Below are 19,623 nucleotides of genomic sequence, written 5' to 3'. Positions count from 1 at the left end.
AAAAAACAACAACAACAAAACTATTAAAACAATCCTTTTAAGGGCGCCTAGGTGGCTCAGTCAGTTAAGTGTCCAACTTTGGCTCAGGTCATGATCTCGCAGTTTGTGAGTTCGAGCCCTGCATTGGTCTCTGTGCTGGAAGCTCAGAGCCTGGAGCCTGTTTCAGATTCTGTGTCTCCCTCTCTCTCTGACCCTCCCCCGCTCTCTCTCTCGCTCTGTCTCTCTCTCTCAAAAATAAATAAACATTAAAAAAATAAAAACCAATCCTTTTACCTGGGGCACCTCGGTGGCTGAGTCAGTTGATCATCCAACTCTTGATTTCGGCTCAGGTTATGATTCCAGGGTTGTGGTATCCATGCTGGGTGTGGAGCCTGCTTGAGATTCATTCTCTCTCTCTCTTCCTCTTCTTCCCTCTCTCTCCCTCTCCCTCTCTCCCTCCCATCCCCCCACCCCCCACCTACCCCTCTGCCACTCTCCCTGCTCTCATGCACACTCTGTCTCTCTCAAAAAAAAAAAAAAAAATCCAGGGCACCTGGGTGGCTCAGTTGGTTCGAGTGTCCAACTTCAGCTCAGGTCATGGTCTCATGGTTCGTGAGTTCGAACCCCCACATCAGGCTCACTGCTGTCAGCCTGTCAGCGAGGAGCTGGCTTCAGATCCTCTGTCCCCTCTCTCTGCCCCCTCCCCCATTTGCACTCTCCCACAATTAGTAAATATTCTTAAAAAGTCTTAAAGATCCTTTTTCCAATTATATATCTATGTGTATGTAGTCAGATTTTCTTCACATGCTTTAAATAACGTATCAGTAAAATTAAGTGCAAAAGGAGGTATGCGAATCCAACTATCTTTTATGAAGCCAGACATTAAAGATATTTGCAAACTGTAGAACATACCAACCGTGCTGCTCACTAAAATGTTTATTTGTTTGTTTTGGAAAATACAGTTATTTATATAGGTGTAATTACACAGTATGTAATTAGTCTATTATTATTTTGAAATAAATTAATATATTAAATAATATCTTAGTTTAAATTTATAGTATGTTAGATACCAGTAGACACAACCCATGTAAACAAAGGCTCTTTGATATCTTTGGTCTGTTTTAAGAGTATCCTATAACCAAGAAGTTTGAGAACCACTATTCTAGGAGTGATCAGTATTTAGAAGACCATAGACAAACTTATTCCAAGGCATCATAGATTTTAAACAACTGTAAGGTATAGTAGCTCTTAGCAAAACAGAGAACACTGCGTGCCCAGTGAATTTACATGCATTTGTGTTTTACCTTCCATAATACGTCTTAGAAACAATAGTCTAAAATCGGGGATTGGCAAGCCATGACCATTGGCCATATCTAGCTCTCTGCCTATTTTTTGAAAGTTTATTGGAATGCAGCCACACTTATTTATTGTCTGTGGCTGCATTTATATTACAACAGCAAAGTTGAGTGGTTGCAGTAGAGACCTTATAGTCTGCAAAGCATGAAATATTTATTGTCTGGCTTTTTTTGGCTGAACACCTCTTTTAAACTTCTAATACAATCTTTTGGATTCATTAAAATGTTTCATTATCTGGAATGCTTTGAATCTGATTATGTAGGTCTTGGACTCTTTTTTGGGCTCCTTGTGCCATAGAATCTATAGCTTCATGATTCTTGGGTTCCATCCAAGAATTAGTTTCAGTGCCCCCCTTTGAAGGTAAACACAGTAGTTTCCATCAAAGAGGGAATATCTTACGAGAGAAACCTCATTTTTGCCCCCTAGACTTTTCTGTCTAAACTCCTGACAAATAGCAGAAAGGAGACCAGAACCAGGACTTCTCCTCTAGCCCATCATTTTCCCATGATGCTGTAGTTGAATGAGGCAAGTGGGAGTGGCAAGAGGAGATTGAAATAGAGTGAGAAAATGAATTTGGTTTTAAACATGCTAAGATTGAGGTAATAAATGGAGTCTCCAAGTGGAACTAATTTATTAAGCTGTTGGAAATTTGAGAACCATGTCTGGGAAAGAGTTTGGGGCTAGATAAAGTTCTTAAGAAAGGTTTCTTGTAAATTTTTTTTAAGATTCTGGGTTGGTAGTCATGCCGCTTGTGTGGTGTACCATAATTCGTGAGCTCACACCAAATGTATTTAAATAATTTAATGGCTCGCGTAAGTGTTCAAGTATACAAATAGAGTAGCTCAGAGGTTTTATTTTGGGGGCAATGAGAGTTGGGCAGACAGGGCCATATATAACGCAATTTATTTTTAGGCTCTTTTACTGATTAACCAAATAACTGCTGTCTGCAAGGTGTATTATTCTAGGAACTAGGAATATAACGATTGGTAAAACAGGATAAAATGGGAAAAGGGATGACTAAAATAAAGCAAATATATTCTCTAATGGTAGGTGGTGGTAAGTGCAGTGAAAGAAAATCTAACTAACGAGGGTAAGGAGGAAGGTAAAGTACAGGTTGTGGGTACTTCCCTTCATCTACAATCCTACTCCTTCCTTGCATTCAGGGAAATGTATCAGACTAGTAGTGGGTGGAAGAATCTTGGCTGTAGTTTAAATTATACCACCACCACCACCACCACCCCGAAAAGCAGGAAAATCTGCTGGAACTCTCCCTACTTTTAAAAAGGTTTGTGACACTTTTTGTAATTAATCTCATCTTTACATCATGTCACCAAGTTACCAAGATTAAGAACTGTTGGTATAGATAGTTCAGAGAAATGTAAATAATATGTTCTTTGGACCATCCATCCTTTGCCATTTATGCCTTGTTCATCTATATGTTTGAGACAAGTGAGAAAAATAAATAGTGCTGAATGTGGAGCAGTATAAAATAGGGACTTACCATATTTGTTTAGGCAAAAGGTAGATGAAATTGATCCTAAAGCAGTAGTTTTCAGACTTTTCAAGAGGCAGTTGCTTAGTTTTCAAAATGATGAACTTCACTGACCGCTTTTAATTTTGTCAGGTATGTACATTTTTAAAATCACTGTCACCATTACAAAAAAGAAAAATTTTGACCCAATGGAAATAGAACAAAAGTCTCAGAAAACAGAATAGTTACTGCCATGAGTTAGGGGGAAGTCTTACACACTAGCCACTTACCTGCAGACTAAAGTATCATAGCATCCATTTCTAACCTTTAGGTTAGATCCCAGGGTTGTGGGATGAAGCCCCACGTTGAGCTCCACACTGAGCCTGGAGCCTGCTTGAGACTCTCCCTCTCTCTGTGCCCCTCTCCCTCGCTCATGCTCTCTCTGTTTCTAAAATAAAATAAATTATTTGTCTGTTACTTGTGAAAATTCTCATATCTGCACAATTTAACAGCTTGGGAGCAGTTTCCTAACAGAAGCATAGCAGCCCAGATTTTGGAGCGTGCTTATCAAATCCCAGCTCTGACACTTAATAATTAGGTGATCTTGGGGTTGGTTAGTTAATCATTCTGTGCCTTCTTTTCTCATCTGTAAAGTGGAAGTAATAACATCTGCCTCATAGAATTCTTTTGAAACCTGACTGGGTTAATTAGGAAGATCTATATAAGTAATAGTGATATAATCAGTTAAAACAAAAACTTTTTTTTAAGTCTTTTTAGTGGATCCATTTGTTAAAAATAGCAAAGTAAAAAACCATCAGATTCGATTGCAGGAACCGCTGGTGTTGAGGAAGATTAACTTTTACTGGTTAGATTTCCACAAAAACCTTTGCATACTTAGAGGATGAGGTTGAAAAATTAGTGTCATGTTTTGACAAGCATGGCCTTCGTTTAAGTGAATCTCTATACTTTTGTCAAGTATGATAGTTATTAAAAGTATTAAAGTATCAAAATACATGAATTGAGAAGCTTATTCAAAAATAATGAAGCATGTTCAGTCATATTGCTGTCACTAAAAAATAGTTGTTTTACAAATGTATATACACTGTCAGGAGGGTGTGTATAAAATTTACAAAGAAACAATCTTGGGAGTGTATGTCTAGCACATCGTAGGGATTTAATAAATCTTGATTGCATGACAGCCATTAGGAGAGGTTAACTAGCTCCATGGTAGAGGCTGACAAAGAATAGGAGGGAAGAACATGGTAACAAAGGAGCTGGCACTTTGTATTTGCATTTTCCTTCAAAAGTGTTCACTGTAGTGGAGCTGCCCACAAGTAAGATGTTTACGTCAGTAGGACGGCTAAGGCAAATAGTAGCATGAATGCATATTTGTGTTAAAGCTTTTTATAAATACGTTATTAAGTCTTGTCTGGGTAAGCATTATTCTTTGGTTAGTTACTTAACTAAAATCAAACAAGACCTAAGCCTAAATCAAGGTAGTCTGTCTTATTTTTCTGCAGATTTCATTTTAGTGACGAATCACAGTATATTTCAGTGTGAATATAACTTCTCTCCTTTTTTCATACTTTCTCTCCTTTAAAGTCTTATGTATGCTTAGGTATACTATTTTGTAGTTAGTCTGCTTTCACATCTTCTTTAATCTTTAAAAGAACCTTATGTGGGGGCGCCTGGGTGGCTCTCGTTTGGGCGGCTGACTTTGGCTCAGGTCACGATCTTACTGCTCGTGGGTGGGTTTGAGCCCCGCATCGGGCTCTGTGCTGACATCTCAGAGCCTGGAGCCTGCTTCAGATTCTGTGTCTTCTTCTCTCTCTGCCCCTCACGTGCTCATGCTCTGTCTCTCTCTCCTTCAAAAATAAATAAATAAACATTTAAAAAAAAAAAAAAAAAAAGGAACCTCATATGAGGTTAGGAATTTTTGTCCCAAATGGCAGTTGGGGAAAGGGGTTTAGAGGCACTTAGCCCAAAATCGCATAAGTAATACATGATTAAATTTGTATTTAGAGTTCAATGTAGAGTGACAGGATAGCAGAGTATTTGTGAGGGCAGGATCTAGAGTCAGAACTGAATTTTAGTTCTGGATTTACCACTTAATAACCCTATTGTCTTAAGCAATTCATATAATCTCTTATGGCCTCAGTTTTCTTATCTGTAAAATGGAGGTACTTAACTTTAGTTAGTTCCTGTAGGTCTGTACGGTCCAATGTGGTAGCTACTTAATGGCTACTTAGCGTTCCTTCTCATACTATTAATAACTTTTTATATTCATTACCTTTTGAAATGTATTTGGGGTATGTTGAGTTAACGTATATTAAAATTAATGTGACCTCTTTCTTTCATCTTTTTGACATCTGTATGCTAGAAAACTTTAAATTACAAACATGGCTTGTATTATATTCTATTGTACAGTGCTGCTCTAGACCAGGGATGGGCAAACTCTGGTCCCCCAGATCAGCCAGAGGCCTATTTTGGTAAATAAAATTGTGTGGAAACACAGTCACGGTCATTCAGTTACATATTGTATATGGCTACTTTCATGCTACAGCAGCAGGGTTGTAAGATCACTATGTATAGAACTATATGTGCCTTGGAAAACCTAAAATATTTATTATTTGATACCTTATAGAAAAAGTTTGCTGACCTCTACTTTAGGCTATAACTGAAAAATGCTCAATGTGTTATCTTGAGTGGGTGTGAGAGACAGACAGTCGATAGAAAGTAGATTGGTAGTAGATGCTAGTGGGAAAAAGGTGGTGGGGACACCGACTGGTCATTGGTACCACGTTTCTTCTTCGGGATGATGAGAGTGTTCTGGAATTAGAAAATGGTGACAGTTGTACGACCTTGAATCTACTAAAATCCACCGAACTGTACACTTTAAAGAGGATAAATATTATGGTATGTAGATGATACGTCAATTTTTGTGAAGTAGATACGAGCCTGGTTTGGTAGATGTCATGAAGCAGTACATGAAACATGATACATGTTAATGAGAACATGGAAAAAAACAAGTACAGATCAACTACAGGGAACATAAAAAGTTTGTTATGAATAGTTGCTTATATACTCCTGTTGTCAAAGAATTTTTAATCACTCTTAAGAGCTGTCATTTATTGCTTACTCAAACTCATTTACTGCTTTACCCATAAAGGAAAAAAAAACTTAGTATCAAGATATGATCTTTTTTCTGGTGGTAAACTTAACTTGAAGATAATAAGATATACATAGCCAATCTCAGTTAAAAGAGTGAATATAGATTATAAGTAAAATCAATATTTGATGAATATTAGTACTTTCCTGGAAGCACTAATCTAAATATAGAAATCGTGGCTTTACCAAGTTTTAATGAGCAGCTTCTGAGAGGAGAAAATAATATTAACAGAATGGAATTGGAAGGCTGTTTCAAAATAACCCACATCTTGTATGTGTGTAGGTATTTTTTTTTTAATGAATTACTAAATACCTACCATATGCAAATCCTAGGTATTTTCGCATTGCTTTGAAACTGACAAAATATTAACTGCTTTGTCTGGTTGACTCTCTAATTTGTTATACAGCAGGGTATTCCAGCAATCTGCTTTATAAAATCCAAAAGCCACTAATCAGTGCATCATTTTCTTTCTCAATGCTAGCAATATTTTTTTAATTTTATTGCTCTGAAAACACCATATTATACTGCCTTATTTGTGATGGAAGTTAGGATAGCGTGTTTTTAAGGGCACAGACTTTGAAGCCAGATAGACCTATTTCCTAATTTGACTCTACCACTTACTAACTTAATGTGACCCTAGAGAGCCAATTTCATATTTAACATCTCTAAGTCTGCGTTTCCTCATCTCTAAAATGGGAATAATACCTTCCCTAGTGAGGTTTTTTAGGGAATAAAGAAGAAAATCAGTGCAAAGTACTTAGCGTGTAGTAACCACTCAATAAATTGTACCCTCCTATTATTGCCATTTAATGTTCTTTTATCAGACATTAAATTTTTTTGGTTGTCAGCATCATACATTTCATTATGTATTTTACTGACTCCTACCTTTTCAAAAACAATGAAATATTAAGTAACATTCTATTTTGCTTTCAGTCAAAGAAAAATAAGAAGAAATCAAAGTCAGATGCTAAAGCAGTGCAAAACAGTTCACGCCATGATGGAAAGGAAGTTGATGAAGGTACTTGAGCAAGTGAAAGGACTATAGAAACATTTTTAATCCTTTTTTACCAAGGTGGATTATATAAAAGCTGCATTTGTGTTGCTTAATCTTGTATCTAGCTTTTCTTTTTAGTAACTACAGGTTTTAATGTACAGATTTGTGACATTCTTTGAAAACACTTTTTTTTTATTTAAGTGCGTTTCCTGAAGGGAACCATCTTCAAATTGAGGGTCTAGCTCAATATGTTGAGCGATTGTTTTGTCTTTGTTTCTTAGAACTATGGTTTTAATTTTTTCCCTATTCTTAAATACACTATCCCTAAAAGGTTGTGTACAAAATTCTTGAGTAAGCCCTTTATTGTCATCACCAAATAAATCCATTTATTAGTACTTATTTATAATACTCTCCTATCCCTTCTGTCTGGCAGGATAAAAAATATATATAAGATAACATATTTATCATTTTTTTATAAATCATAGAGAACAGAGTTGATAAAAATTAGCAGAATAAATAATAATGGCAGCTGCCTGAAACAACATACTGAGATTAAATTCTTAGGATAAGTTAATATCATCAGTACACTTGGTTTTTAGTTTACTAATGATGTTTTGTGTGCCCCACCCCCCACCCCCCCCAAAAAAAAAAACTGCAACTTTTTTCTTCCCCTTTACTGAATAACACTTTTTTCTCTGGGGCTATGTCAGGAGCCTGGGAAACTAAAATTAGTCACAGAGAGAAACGACAGCAGCGTAAACGTGATAAGGTGCAGACTGATTCTGGTTCATTGGATTCAACTATCCCTGGGATAGAAAATACCATCACAGTTACCACCGAGCAACTTACAACCGCATCATTTCCTGTTGGTTCCAAGAAGAATAAAGGTATATTAGTGGAACATAAGAGTCATACATCAAATCCAGCTCCTTTTAATCAGATGTACAAAATATCATTACATCAAAAATTTGACTATTTTGAACAGCTTACATCATTGTGCTGATATACCCTTCTTCGTGAGAGCATTGTGGACCATGTATCGGTTTACCTGATAACCAGCAGTGTTACTCATTACATACCGCCTAATGAATGGCTTTTTAAATTAAAATTGCCTTTCTGCCTTGAGTCACATGAGAAAATGATGTTGCCTTTTTCCTTGTGTGCAATGCTTTGCCCCAGCTCTCTTACATCTCCATTTTTATAGTGGACAAGACATTTAAGTGGAATTATTTGTCACCATTCTGCATGTTGGATGCTTGCATTCCAAGATGAAACTAGCATGTTCTGGATAGTGCAGGCTCTGTCTTGGACTTCTTATCACCCCAACTTTTTGAGAATGCTTTGGCGTTTGATAAAGCTGGACTGGAACTTCAGAGGTTGTGGAGCTAATGGTCTTCCCAAGTATTTCAAATGCTCAGACTATCCAATATTGATGGCTTCTTAGTAGCTCTTTACATTGCCATCATTTTACCCTGGAAACATCAGTCTGCAGAGTGATACTGTTCAACTTGGACATTGACTTTTCTTCCTTCACCTTTTTATTAATTGCCTCCCTACCCCACATTATCTCTAGACCACTTTCTCAGCCTTTTACTTTTTTGCTTGATGACCTGCTGGAATTTATCGCTTTGGTGTAGCAACAATGTCTATTTAGGCATTTTCACTATCCCATATTAGCCATGCTTTAGCACTTCTGTTGGTGACCCCTTTTCACTGTCTTGTGCATGCCTTCCTTGCTGCACAATCCTGTGTCATGCTAGTTTTTTAATACATTGTGATCATTCTGCTTTTTAGTGTCGGAGAAATAGTATCTTTGTTGTAACGTGTATTCGCACCTCTTGCCATATTTCCTAAGTCCTGGTCCCAAATACTGGCAGTGTTTTTAAGTTGGATGTGTTTGCTTCCAGGATTATTGAAAAGGCAGCTGGTATTGTTGAGAGGTGGCAAAGTTGAATCCAATTACAGAGCCCAGTTCTCCAGTTCTACTGAAAAGAATCTTGATAACCATTATTGAACAGCAGACTCTCCATATATTTGAGCAATTTTCCAGGTCCTATATTGGCATTTTAGTTGACTAAGAATATGTAACTAAAGAACTCAGTTCCCTAAGGACATGTCATGTATGTTGTGGGTAAAACTGACTCTTTTCCAGTGTAAGAATTTAGTACTTGAAGCAATTTATTAAAAATAAGTGAAAATTAAATTGTGTGTTAACTCCTAATGTAATGTGCATAGTGGCCTGTTTAGTATTAAATAAATTTTATTTCTATTTCAACCAGGTGATTCTCATCTAAATGTTCAAGTTAGCAACTTTAAGTCTGGAAAAGGAGATTCTACACTTCAGGGTGAGAGAAATTACATGTAACTTAAATTGAAGGCCCATCAAAATAGAAACTTATATACATGTCTCTTTCCTCACATGAATGATACAGAAGGAAAAAAAAGGCTTAGAAATGATTTTTAATTACTAAAGTAATATAATCACAATCCAGACATTTTGGAAAATGGATAAAAAGAAAAATCATTCCCACTTCTAACAGGCTTTGGTATGTTCTAGTTGTTTCTCCCTCTCCCCCATATGTAAAAGCAATCTTTTAGTAATAGCTTATATGCAGTTTTTATTCTGTTTGCATTGTGTAAGTCAATAGAGAAAAGAAGGATTTTGAGGGGGGGGGGGAGGACTTGGTTTTAATATATGGGATAAAAGACTTTACCCCTGTTCATTAAGGAAAAAACCTTAATACCTATCATCGTTTAAACTGCTTCTTTAACAATATTAAATATTTTACAATAAATGGACTACAGTCTGAAGTTACCCAGTGCTCCACAATTAGAAAATATATTTTATGTACTCGTTTATGATAAAGATTGAATTAAGTAGAGTAGTATATCTTACCTAAAAACTAAAAGTGTTGTATACTATAAATTCAGAAATGAAAAAGCACCTTATTTCAGGCTTGTTTTAACTCTGTCAGCTTCCTTCATTCCCATGATTCTCAATCCTGGCTACACGTTACAGTCATTTAGGAAGCTTAGAAAAACACACACAACACGTGCGTGCGTACATATATACACACATACATACTGATGCCTGGGCCCCACCCATAGAGCTTCTGATTTGATTTGAATTTTTTTTCTTTTTTTTTAAATTTTTTTTTGTAATGTTTACTATATTATTGAGAGAGAGAGAGAGTGAGACAGAGCATGAGTGAGAGAGGGGCAGAGAGGGAGGGAGACACAGAACCGGAAGCAGGCTCCAGGCTCTGAGCTGTGAGCACAGAGCCTGACGCAGGGCTCGAACCCACAAACCAGGAGATCATGATCTGAGCCGAAGTCGGACACCCAACGGACTGAGTCACCCAGGCGCCCCTGATTTTTTTTATTTTCTTAAGTAATCTCTATGCCAAACGTGGGGCTCAAACTTACAACCTCAAGATTAAGAGTCACAGTTTTCACTGACCTGAGCCAACCAGGCACGCACCCCTCGAGATTCTGATTTTAATTAGTCTGGGTTGAGGCTCCATTGTCTACTTTTAAGAAAATTTTCAATTGATTTTAATGTGCAGCCAGGTTTTAGAATCACTGCCTTATACATTGTGTGTGTGTGTGTGTGTAAATATTTAAAGAAAGAACATAATAACTAAGGAGAAATCTTCATATTTTTAGTGGGTGAGTATACCGAGTATACCAGAATATGTGTTGTTTCCCTGTTTGTTCTTTTATACTTTCTTTGAGCAAGTCATTCTACTGTTGAAAACATTATTAATATATAAAGTTCAAGCCTCCTGTTAGTTTTTAAACTAAAAGTCATCCGTGGTGGTCATGTCCCCTTTAAAAGTCTTCATTTTTATCTTTGAAGCTCAAGCTATTTAGAAGACAGTAGGGGAGAAAATGAGTGATAAATATAAACCAAGCAATCACAGAAATTTAATAATATCCCAGTTTTAATAAGGAGTCACATATCAGTTTTTAATCTTCTTTTCTTTTCTTTAAGTTTCTTCAGGAATGAACGAAAACCTCACTGTAAATGGAGGAGGCTGGAATGAGAAGTCTGTAAAACTCTCCTCACAGATCAGTGCAGGTGAGGAGAAGTGGAACTCTGTTTCACCTGCTTCTGCAGGCAAGAGGAAAAATGAGCCATCTGCTTGGGGTCAAGACACTGGAGATGCTAATGCAAATGGAAAAGACTGGGGAAGGAGTTGGAGTGACCGTTCAATATTTTCTGGCATTGGTAAGAAGTGTGAGAACATTTTAAGTTTATTTAAAATTGCTTATTTCTGGTACATTTTGAATTTTCCAGGAATAGAAAAAAAAAATTCCATAAGTAGAAAAATTCGTAAAGCCATACAGAAATAATAGTAATAATTAACACATCTCATATCCTTTTTACATGGAGCAAAGTGGGAACTAAAAAGTAACTAATAGCAAATGTATTTTTTGCTCTCTCCCTCATGTTCTCATGTGCTTTCATCACAGTTGATTGCCAGCGTAGCTAAGGACTGTAATTATATATGTTTAGTGATAAGTGTGATGTGTGAGCAGACTTTTTGATTAATTTCAACAGTTCTGCTGTTGAGTGTAAATGAAAAGGGTAAATAGAAGTAGTTTACAGTATTCATTTCTATACTATTTTACAGTCTGCAAAATGCCTATTTCTAAATTTTCCCCTTGATTTTAAAGATAAAGACCAGTAGTTGAGAAGCTTATTCTTGTTGAAAGTCATCAAATATAAAGCAGCGTAATTCCAATGTGTATATGTGTGTGTGTGTGTGTGTGTGTGTGTGTGTGTTATGGAAAAGAAATCCATGTTTTATATGGAAAACTGCAAAAAGAAAAGGAAAAACCCACTGTTACCACACCGCACAATGGCAACCACTGTTTTTTAATATTTCTTTAATTTAATGGTCTTTTTTTTTTCCTGTGTACAATATTTTACGTAATCCAAATTGGATATTCATTTTTATGTCCCCACAAACACACTTAATATTGTAATATAAACATTTTCCTTTTTGTAAGCATTTTTATTTAAAGTCCCTATAATACATTATGTAAGCATAGCATATAAATCATTTTTCTATTCCCATATTATCAAGAGAATTTTTTCCCTTTTTTAACCATGTAAATGACATTGCATTGAATATATTTGTTTTTGGGTTATTTCTTTAGGATAGATTCTTGGGAGTGATGTTACTGGATTAAAGGGAGTATGTGTACAGTGCTCTATGACATATTATCAAAGTATTTTCTAAGAGGGTAGCTTTGGTTTATACTGTCAGCGTTGGTAAGAGTGCCATTTATTATGTGCTGACCAAGATTGGGTATTCTTATTTTTAAAAATATTTTCTAACTTGATAAACAAAAAATACATAAATTGTTCGGTTAACTTTTTAAGATCACTAATGAGGTTGCATATTTTTTACAACTTTCTTGATCATTTCTATTTCTTTTATGAATTGTCTGTGTTCTTTGCCCATTTGTCTAATGGCCTCTTACTGTTTTTTGTTTTTTTTTTTAATCAAGTTGTAATTCCTTGTGCATTAAACATACACTCTTTTCTGTTGTGCTTGTTGCAGATACTTTTGTTAGTTTTATTTCTTATATTTGGGAGAGCAGTAGACACTAGAGTTTTTAGTGTTTAAGTAGGAAAAAAGACCTGTTTCTTCTTACATTATTTTTCCATCAGTTTCCATCAGTCTAGAAAGACTCCGGTTGACTAATGTCCCCAAGAAACAAACTTTAGATCGTTTACTGATAATTTTTCTCAAGCTCATTCTTCCTTTCTCCTGTACGATGTCCAGGAATTGTGTAGAAATATCAAAATTTGTTTGGAAGAAGTCATTCCCTAAATTCCCAGCCTCATTTCAACAATGAAGAAAGCATAAATGTCTATGCTGTAAAGCATCCTTTCATATTTAGCAAAAGATGGAAGTTTTATTGAGTAATGTTAAAAACTATGGCCTTACCAGATATTTGCAATTTAATTATAAAAGCTATGTAGCATTTTCATAATTAGGACATAAATTCAATGGTACTTAATGTTGCTACAGATAAAATTAAGCAGCAGATTAGAGTTCCCACCTAGATGGATTGGGACCTTTGTTGAAATTGAGAGGGAACTATATTAAATTGGGTTTGTAGTGAGTTACTAAGAAGAGACTGTTGTGACTGGCCTCAAGGAAGTGTATGTGCCTTAAAATACTCATTTATAGGTAAGAAATATCTTGAAAATGTTAAGGAAATAGTACAGTATAGTGGAATGAGTGTGGACTAGTTCAGACAGACCTATTTGGTGTGAATCCCATTCTCCCACATACTGATTTTTATGGAAATTAGGTTAGTTCTTTAACTTGTATGAACCTCATATTTAAGTAGTTGTGAGGATTGGCTATAATGAATGTCAAGTACCAAGTTCAGTGCCTGACCCAAAGTTAAATAATAAGGTAGCTGGCTAAAGTGGAGAAAGGCATACATAGGCTTTGGAAATCAGCTTAAGTTTCAGTTATGGCTCAGCTGTTTTCTGGCTATCAGCAAGTCACTTAACTACTCTGAAATTTTGCCTAGCAGGGTGACCCTAAGGATTAGAAGTGGTTGATACGAAGTTTGGCAAATATAATAGACATTTAGTAAATGGTAGCTATTGCTATATTGTGGTCCTAATTACTAAGGTTATCTTTAAGATTGTTATCGTAGTTTAAATCTGTACATATCTTTCAACTTTTCTTTTGCAAATTGAAGGTTCCAAGTGACGTTCTTTATTTTAACAGCTGCTTGGTCTAGTGTGGATAGGGGAATGAATACCTCTGAACAGAATTCTGCTTCTTTTGCATCTCTCACACTTAACTCTGCTGTTTCTGGTATGTGAAAACAGTCTTTCATTTAGTTAACAAAAAAAATTTCTGTTTAAATTCATTTTAGCTCTTGCTATTTGGAAAATAACCCAGAGTCAAGTGCTGCTATCAACATAAGTAACAGATATATAAAATAGCAGAGGCCTTAACAAAAGGGGGAGAAAGAAAGACCTAAATTTTTATCTGCAAGTGGTTCCTTTCTGTAGTGGAGATAGGAAGATTCTGTGACCTAACATAACTGAAAGTGCCTTGGCACACGGACAGGAACGCAAATAGAAGGCCTTCCTTCCCTTTAGGGTCACGATACTTTTCTGTTACTAGCGTATTTCTGCCATGCTTCTACTTGCACTTTGCCTTTTATTTCTGTTTGCCCTTTTATCTATTTTATTCATCATGAGTTTTATAGCTAAGCCTTTCAGGTTATGTAGAACCTCACATAAGAACTCTACTTAGAGTATCTGTTGATGTAGAAAATACAGTATTACTAATAAACTATTATCAATTCAGCTGTACTTAAGTGAATATGCCCGTTATTAATCATGTAGAAGTCATATGTACTTAACAAATACTACATAAATATGGGAGGTGTTTAGTTTGTAACATTTGGTTCACGTCAGACTTCATGGGCCCAGTGTACTAATTATGTAGCTCCACAGTGTCTGGAGTCACTAGAATAGCCGTTCGTAGATTTTTTTCCATAAAGGGCACAATAATATTTTAGGCTTTGTGGGCCATACTGTCTCTGTGGAACTACTTAATTCGACATTGTAGCAGGAAGGCAGCCGGAGAGGATGCATAAACAGATGGCTGTCTGAGTTTGAAATAGTATTTTGATTTTTTTTCCCAACCATTTGTAAATATAAAAACTGGTTTTGGCTCATGGGCCACACAAAAAAGTGAGTTTACCTTTGGCCCATGGGTCATAGTTTACCAACCTCTGGTCTCATAGACTGCATTTCAGTTCCAGAGATACAAATTAATTGCCTCTTTCATTTGATGACTTGGTGCAATGCAGATGCTATTCTCTTCATATATTCAGAGAAAGCAGCATTGGCGGCTAAAAAAAAATAGCAATAGTGTTACTTTAGTGCTTACTTTAGTAAGCAGTTAATATGCTAATTATATATGGATTTATAGGGCTATTCTACTTGTCAAAATTTATATTAAAAAGTATTTAACTTTGACTATATGTCAAGCCATTATATTAAGAGTTATGGGCTGGTAAGTTAGAGGAAGGCTGCTAAGATAATCTATAACCAAGTGAAATGTGTAAGTTAGGAAGGACTTTCACAAGAGGACATGATTGTATGTAAGTCTTTTATACTAACAGGTTTTCTTAAGCATTTCTTTCTGTCAGTGGCTCTGAGTCCTAAGGGAGTATCAGAGTCTCCCAAGCTTTCCAGTACATATGGAAATTCTGATTGAGAAAGTCTGGGGTATAGATATCCCTGATAGATAACGAATTTATGGCTATAGAACAAGGGCTTTTCACCTGGCATCCATGAGTTTCTGAGCCCCCAAAATTATATGCAAAATTTTGTGTTATGTTCCGGGCAGTAGTCCATCAGAGCTTTCATCAGTTTGTAAGGACTCTGTGACCCCATTTTCTCCTTCCTCCCAAAAAAATGAAAACAGAAGAAATTCAGACGAAGGTAGACGCTTCTCTTTAAACACACCTGAACTTACCATGGTCTCTCGACCATCAGCACAACTCTCCTGCCTCTGACTTCTCTCTGCCTCACCTCTCTAGGTAATCATCTAGGTCTTTAACTTTTCCTTAGGTATAAGGTTCTAGCAAACCCAGACATTTTCTAGTTCTCTCCTTCGGGGCTCTCAGGATATAGGTGTGTACCCTTGAAACATTCAGGATTTCTTTTGTGCTTTATTATTTTTCATTGAGAACAAAAATAAAAGAACTTTTTTTGGATTTTTTTTGAAATTTGTAGATACTCAGTTTGAAATACGTATTATAAAAGACAAAATACGTATTATAAAGACAAAAACTAGGGACAAAGTGTAGTTCTAATCCGTGAATTAGATCAAATGATTATCATGCTTAATCTGAAATTACCCTCAATTCTACTTTTCCTTATCTTAATTCTTTCTAATGTCTGAATTTTTCCTTTTAGGGGAAGTAAAAAATAATTTAGTCTCCATATGCAAAGTATAGAACTATTGTTATGAAACATCACTAGAAAATTCCATTTTTAATTTTATTGCATTCGTTTTCATTTAAGGGTCTACTGCTGAGCCAGTTTCTCATTCTACCACTTCTGATTATCAGTGGGATGCTAGCCGTAATCAACCCTATATCGATGATGAATGGTCTGGGTTAAGTATGTCCTTTTAAAAATTATGCTTTTGCTTTTGTTTTTGTTTTTTAGAATTTTCTTCCTAGCACCCTAAATTCATGCTTTTAGGTTTTAATTTTAATCCTAATTTTCACCCCTTAGGTCATAGTAATATAATACCAAATGTGTACTACTTATAAGCTAATTAGTCAATAACTGTAGAATTTAAATTCACTTTCTGTAATTGAGGCAGTATTTAAACATGACTTTCTTATAGTTGCTTTATAGTTTTTCTGTTTTTTCTATTTTTTGTTTTAAATGAATGTTCTGTTTCTTAGTTTTAGCATAATAGAGTGAATATAATATGCAGGAATGGCTTTTAGTTTGTGAGGTATGCAAGTTTTGTATTAGAAAACTGTTTCTTAGCCTGATTCCCAGTGGAAGGTTAAAGGCAAGAGTTCTAAAAAAAAAAAAAGAGGAAGGGGAAAAAAATACAGTTTTTATGTTCAGAAAACTTATACCACCTTCATTTTTAAAAAATCCGAGACTTTTCCCCCCCAGCACCTCAAACCTCAGAATATACTCCTTTCTCAAAAATTTTACGGCACATCCTTTTCTACTGTTTATTTAGCACTTTTATGTTACTTTGTGGACTTTTCCACCATGTGGCCAGTGTGAGAAAAAAAAATTTTTTTGAGATTATGGTTTCTTTGAGTTGAACGAATGAAATGAAACAAACCCACTAGAAATGGGAACTCTCAATTACTCTTCCATCCTCAGTACTTAGTGCAGTGCTTCACATGCAGGTGTTCAGTAGTACTGATGATAAGAAATGGAAACCCTTGACTATGTGCCAGGCCCTCGTGTAAGTTTTGTATGTTTTGTTGAATGCTTATAACAGTTCTACCAAGTAGGTGTTTTTTCCCCCCACACTTTCCAGATGAAGAAACTGAGGCAAAGAAAAGTTATCTAACCTAGGTCACACAGTTAAGTGCAGGAGGTGGTAGTCTGGCTCCAGAGTTCAAGCTCTTACCCACCATATGGTACAGCCTTAGGGATGGTTGTAATCTCTAAGGTAAAATTTGCAGCACAGTGCGACGCTTGGTGGCTCTGTCAGTTAAGCATCCAACTTCAGCTCAGGTCATGATCTCCCGGTTCAGGAGTTCGAGCCCCACGTCAGGCTCTGTGCTGACAGCTCCAGAGCCCGGAGCCTGCTTCCGATTCTGTTTCTCTCTGCCTCTCTCCCGCTCACACTATGTCTCTCTTTCAAGAATAAATAAATATTTAAAAATTTTTTTATTTTAATTAAAAAACTTGCAACACAATACAAAAATTAGCCCATAGATTACTTAGTCTTTGTAGATGAGCTGAAGCACAGTTCTTACAGATCAAGGGAAGTGAGTTTGGAAAGGTAGGTTAGGCAGTGAAAAGTCTTGAGCTCCTGGCTAAAGACTAGGGATGTGGGGTTGGCATACTAGTTTAGAAGGTATTTCCTAGTTCTGGTCCTCACTTTAAAATGTAATACTTCCTGTGGCTCAGACTTACCTTGGAATCTAGATTAACTGAACTGTAAAATGGAACAAATAATCTGGCATACTACTTCTGTAGATTGTTGTGAGGTTTTAATGTGGTAATAAATGCACGTGAAAGCTTTTTGTAAATTATGGAGAAGAATGCTCAGCTAGGTACAGAATAGAAGTGAAGAGTGTTTATAGAATGATTGTAGGAGAATAGTAGTGAAGAATCTGGGCAGCTCTGGGCTGAAGCTGAGGAAAACTGAGCCTTCCGGGGTCTGGGCTTCCCTACTTGGACAGAATGACTCCACTTTTATCTGTTTTAGAATTCTTGTAACGTGAAAAACACCATAGACTGCTAAAATAAAAGACTGAAGAAAAAGTATGTATCCACGGAACTCTGTTGAAAGTAAAAAGTATCAAACACCGTCCATCTTTCCACACTGTCTCATTTGTTAGCCTGTTGGCAGTCTTTTTTTTTTAATTTCTTTTTTTTTTTCTAACGTTTATTTATTTTTGAGACAGAGACAGAGCATGAACAGGGGAGGTCAGAGAGAGAGGGAGAATCTGAAACAGGCTCCAGGCTCTAGGCTCTGAGCTGTCAATACAGAGTCTGACGCGGGACTCGAACTCACAGACCGCGAAATCATGACCTGAGCCGAAGTTGGGCCCTGAACCGACTGAGCCACCCAGGCGCCCCATCAGTCTTTTAAGTCCCGAGTTACTCTTTAACCAACCTCATTTTCTCTGAACTTTATTTTTTGTTATCTTTAATGTGGCTGATTTTGGTATTCAGTGAACTGGAAGTATTCCTTCTAAATTTATAAAATGCATGATTTAATATTTGAGATTACTAATCCACAAAGTATGTATATATGTGTGTATATGTGTATGTATACACACACACTAGCTCTCCATTTAACAATGTGATGTGATTAATATGTTGACCTTCTTGTTTGAGGCATTGACCTCATTATCTGACAAGAAAGCAACACTTGAGTATAAAGTTAAGATGCTATAGTACAGAAGATAACATTTTTTTAAAGACTGATAATCTTGTAATTGATCGTAAAGGAACAGCCATCATCATAACCCCTGTAAAAAGTCAGATTATGAATTCACATCAGAGTATGAATGAATTTGCTGCAGCATATAAAGGGGTTAAGAGCATGAGCTTCAAGGACAGACTACCTGGGTTTGCTCTTACGCAGGTGCATAGTCATTCTGTGCTTCGGTTTCCTCATCTGTAAAAAGAGTAGCTCTTCTCCCACAGTTGAGAGAATTAAATGATAAAGTACATATATAGCATCTAGAACACTGCCTGAATATTCAGTAAATAGTAAGTGCTGTGGTGCTGCTGATACTCTTCTTGGGGCAAAATTAGTCTATGCAGTGGGGCTAGTTAGTATTGTCTGAACACTAGAAAACGTCTTTCTAACATAGTTGTTTTATTAAAGTCAGTACTAAAGTAAGTTCTGGTCAGAAAGAGCTGACAGCTGTTTTTTTACTGAGGTAAAATAGAGATTAGTTATGAGATGCTTAAATTTAAAACATTTTTCACACAAATTACATAGATAAATTCTTTACCATTTTGAAAGGACACTAATATGGCCCTTTGAAAAGATACTGGCAAACTGTGGGAGACTTTTGAGAAATGAGAAGTTACTCTATTATAAATGGAAAAAACTATACAATGAATGAAACCATACTACATCGTTTCCTTAAGGGAAAGAAATTTTATTAGCATATTAGGGCTCATGACTCTTAAGAATTATGTGTTGAGAGGGCGCCTGGGTGGCTCAGTCAGTTGAGCGTCCAGCGTCAGCTCAGGTCATGATCTCACAGCTTGTGAGTTCGAGCCCTATGTTGTGCTCTGTGCTGATAGCTCAGAGCCTGGAGCATGCTTAAGATTCTGTGTCTCCCACTCTCTCTCTCTGCCCCTCCCCTGCTCATGCTCTCTCTCTCTCAAATATAAATAAACATTAAAAAATAAAAAAGAAT

General features: G+C 36.2%; 1 protein-coding gene across 5 annotated transcripts in view; it reads left to right on the top strand.

Annotated features, from left to right (window-relative positions):
• The window catches only part of MTDH (metadherin), a 56,049-nt gene that overhangs the window by 18,096 nt on the left and 18,330 nt on the right, over positions 1-19,623 (top strand). Inside the window, exons 3-8 of one of the 5 annotated variants that reach the window (XM_045454124.1) lie at positions 6,909-6,993; positions 7,680-7,856; positions 9,249-9,314; positions 10,964-11,050; positions 13,734-13,823; positions 16,055-16,153. In XM_045454124.1, the coding sequence (XP_045310080.1) occupies positions 6,909-6,993; positions 7,680-7,856; positions 9,249-9,314; positions 10,964-11,050; positions 13,734-13,823; positions 16,055-16,153 (604 nt within the window). Of the gene's footprint in view, positions 1-6,908; positions 6,994-7,679; positions 7,857-9,248; positions 9,315-10,963; positions 11,201-13,733; positions 13,824-16,054; positions 16,154-19,623 lie in introns of all 5 variants that reach the window. The other 4 variants (XM_045454122.1, XM_045454123.1, XM_045454126.1 and 1 more) reach the window with 4 other exon arrangements.

This window comes from Leopardus geoffroyi, chromosome C3, assembly GCF_018350155.1.
Source record: "Leopardus geoffroyi isolate Oge1 chromosome C3, O.geoffroyi_Oge1_pat1.0, whole genome shotgun sequence".
Lineage (NCBI taxonomy): Eukaryota > Metazoa > Chordata > Mammalia > Carnivora > Felidae > Leopardus > Leopardus geoffroyi.
The sequence above is the reverse complement of the archived record's forward strand: the minus strand, read 5'-3'. Positions and strand labels throughout refer to the sequence as shown.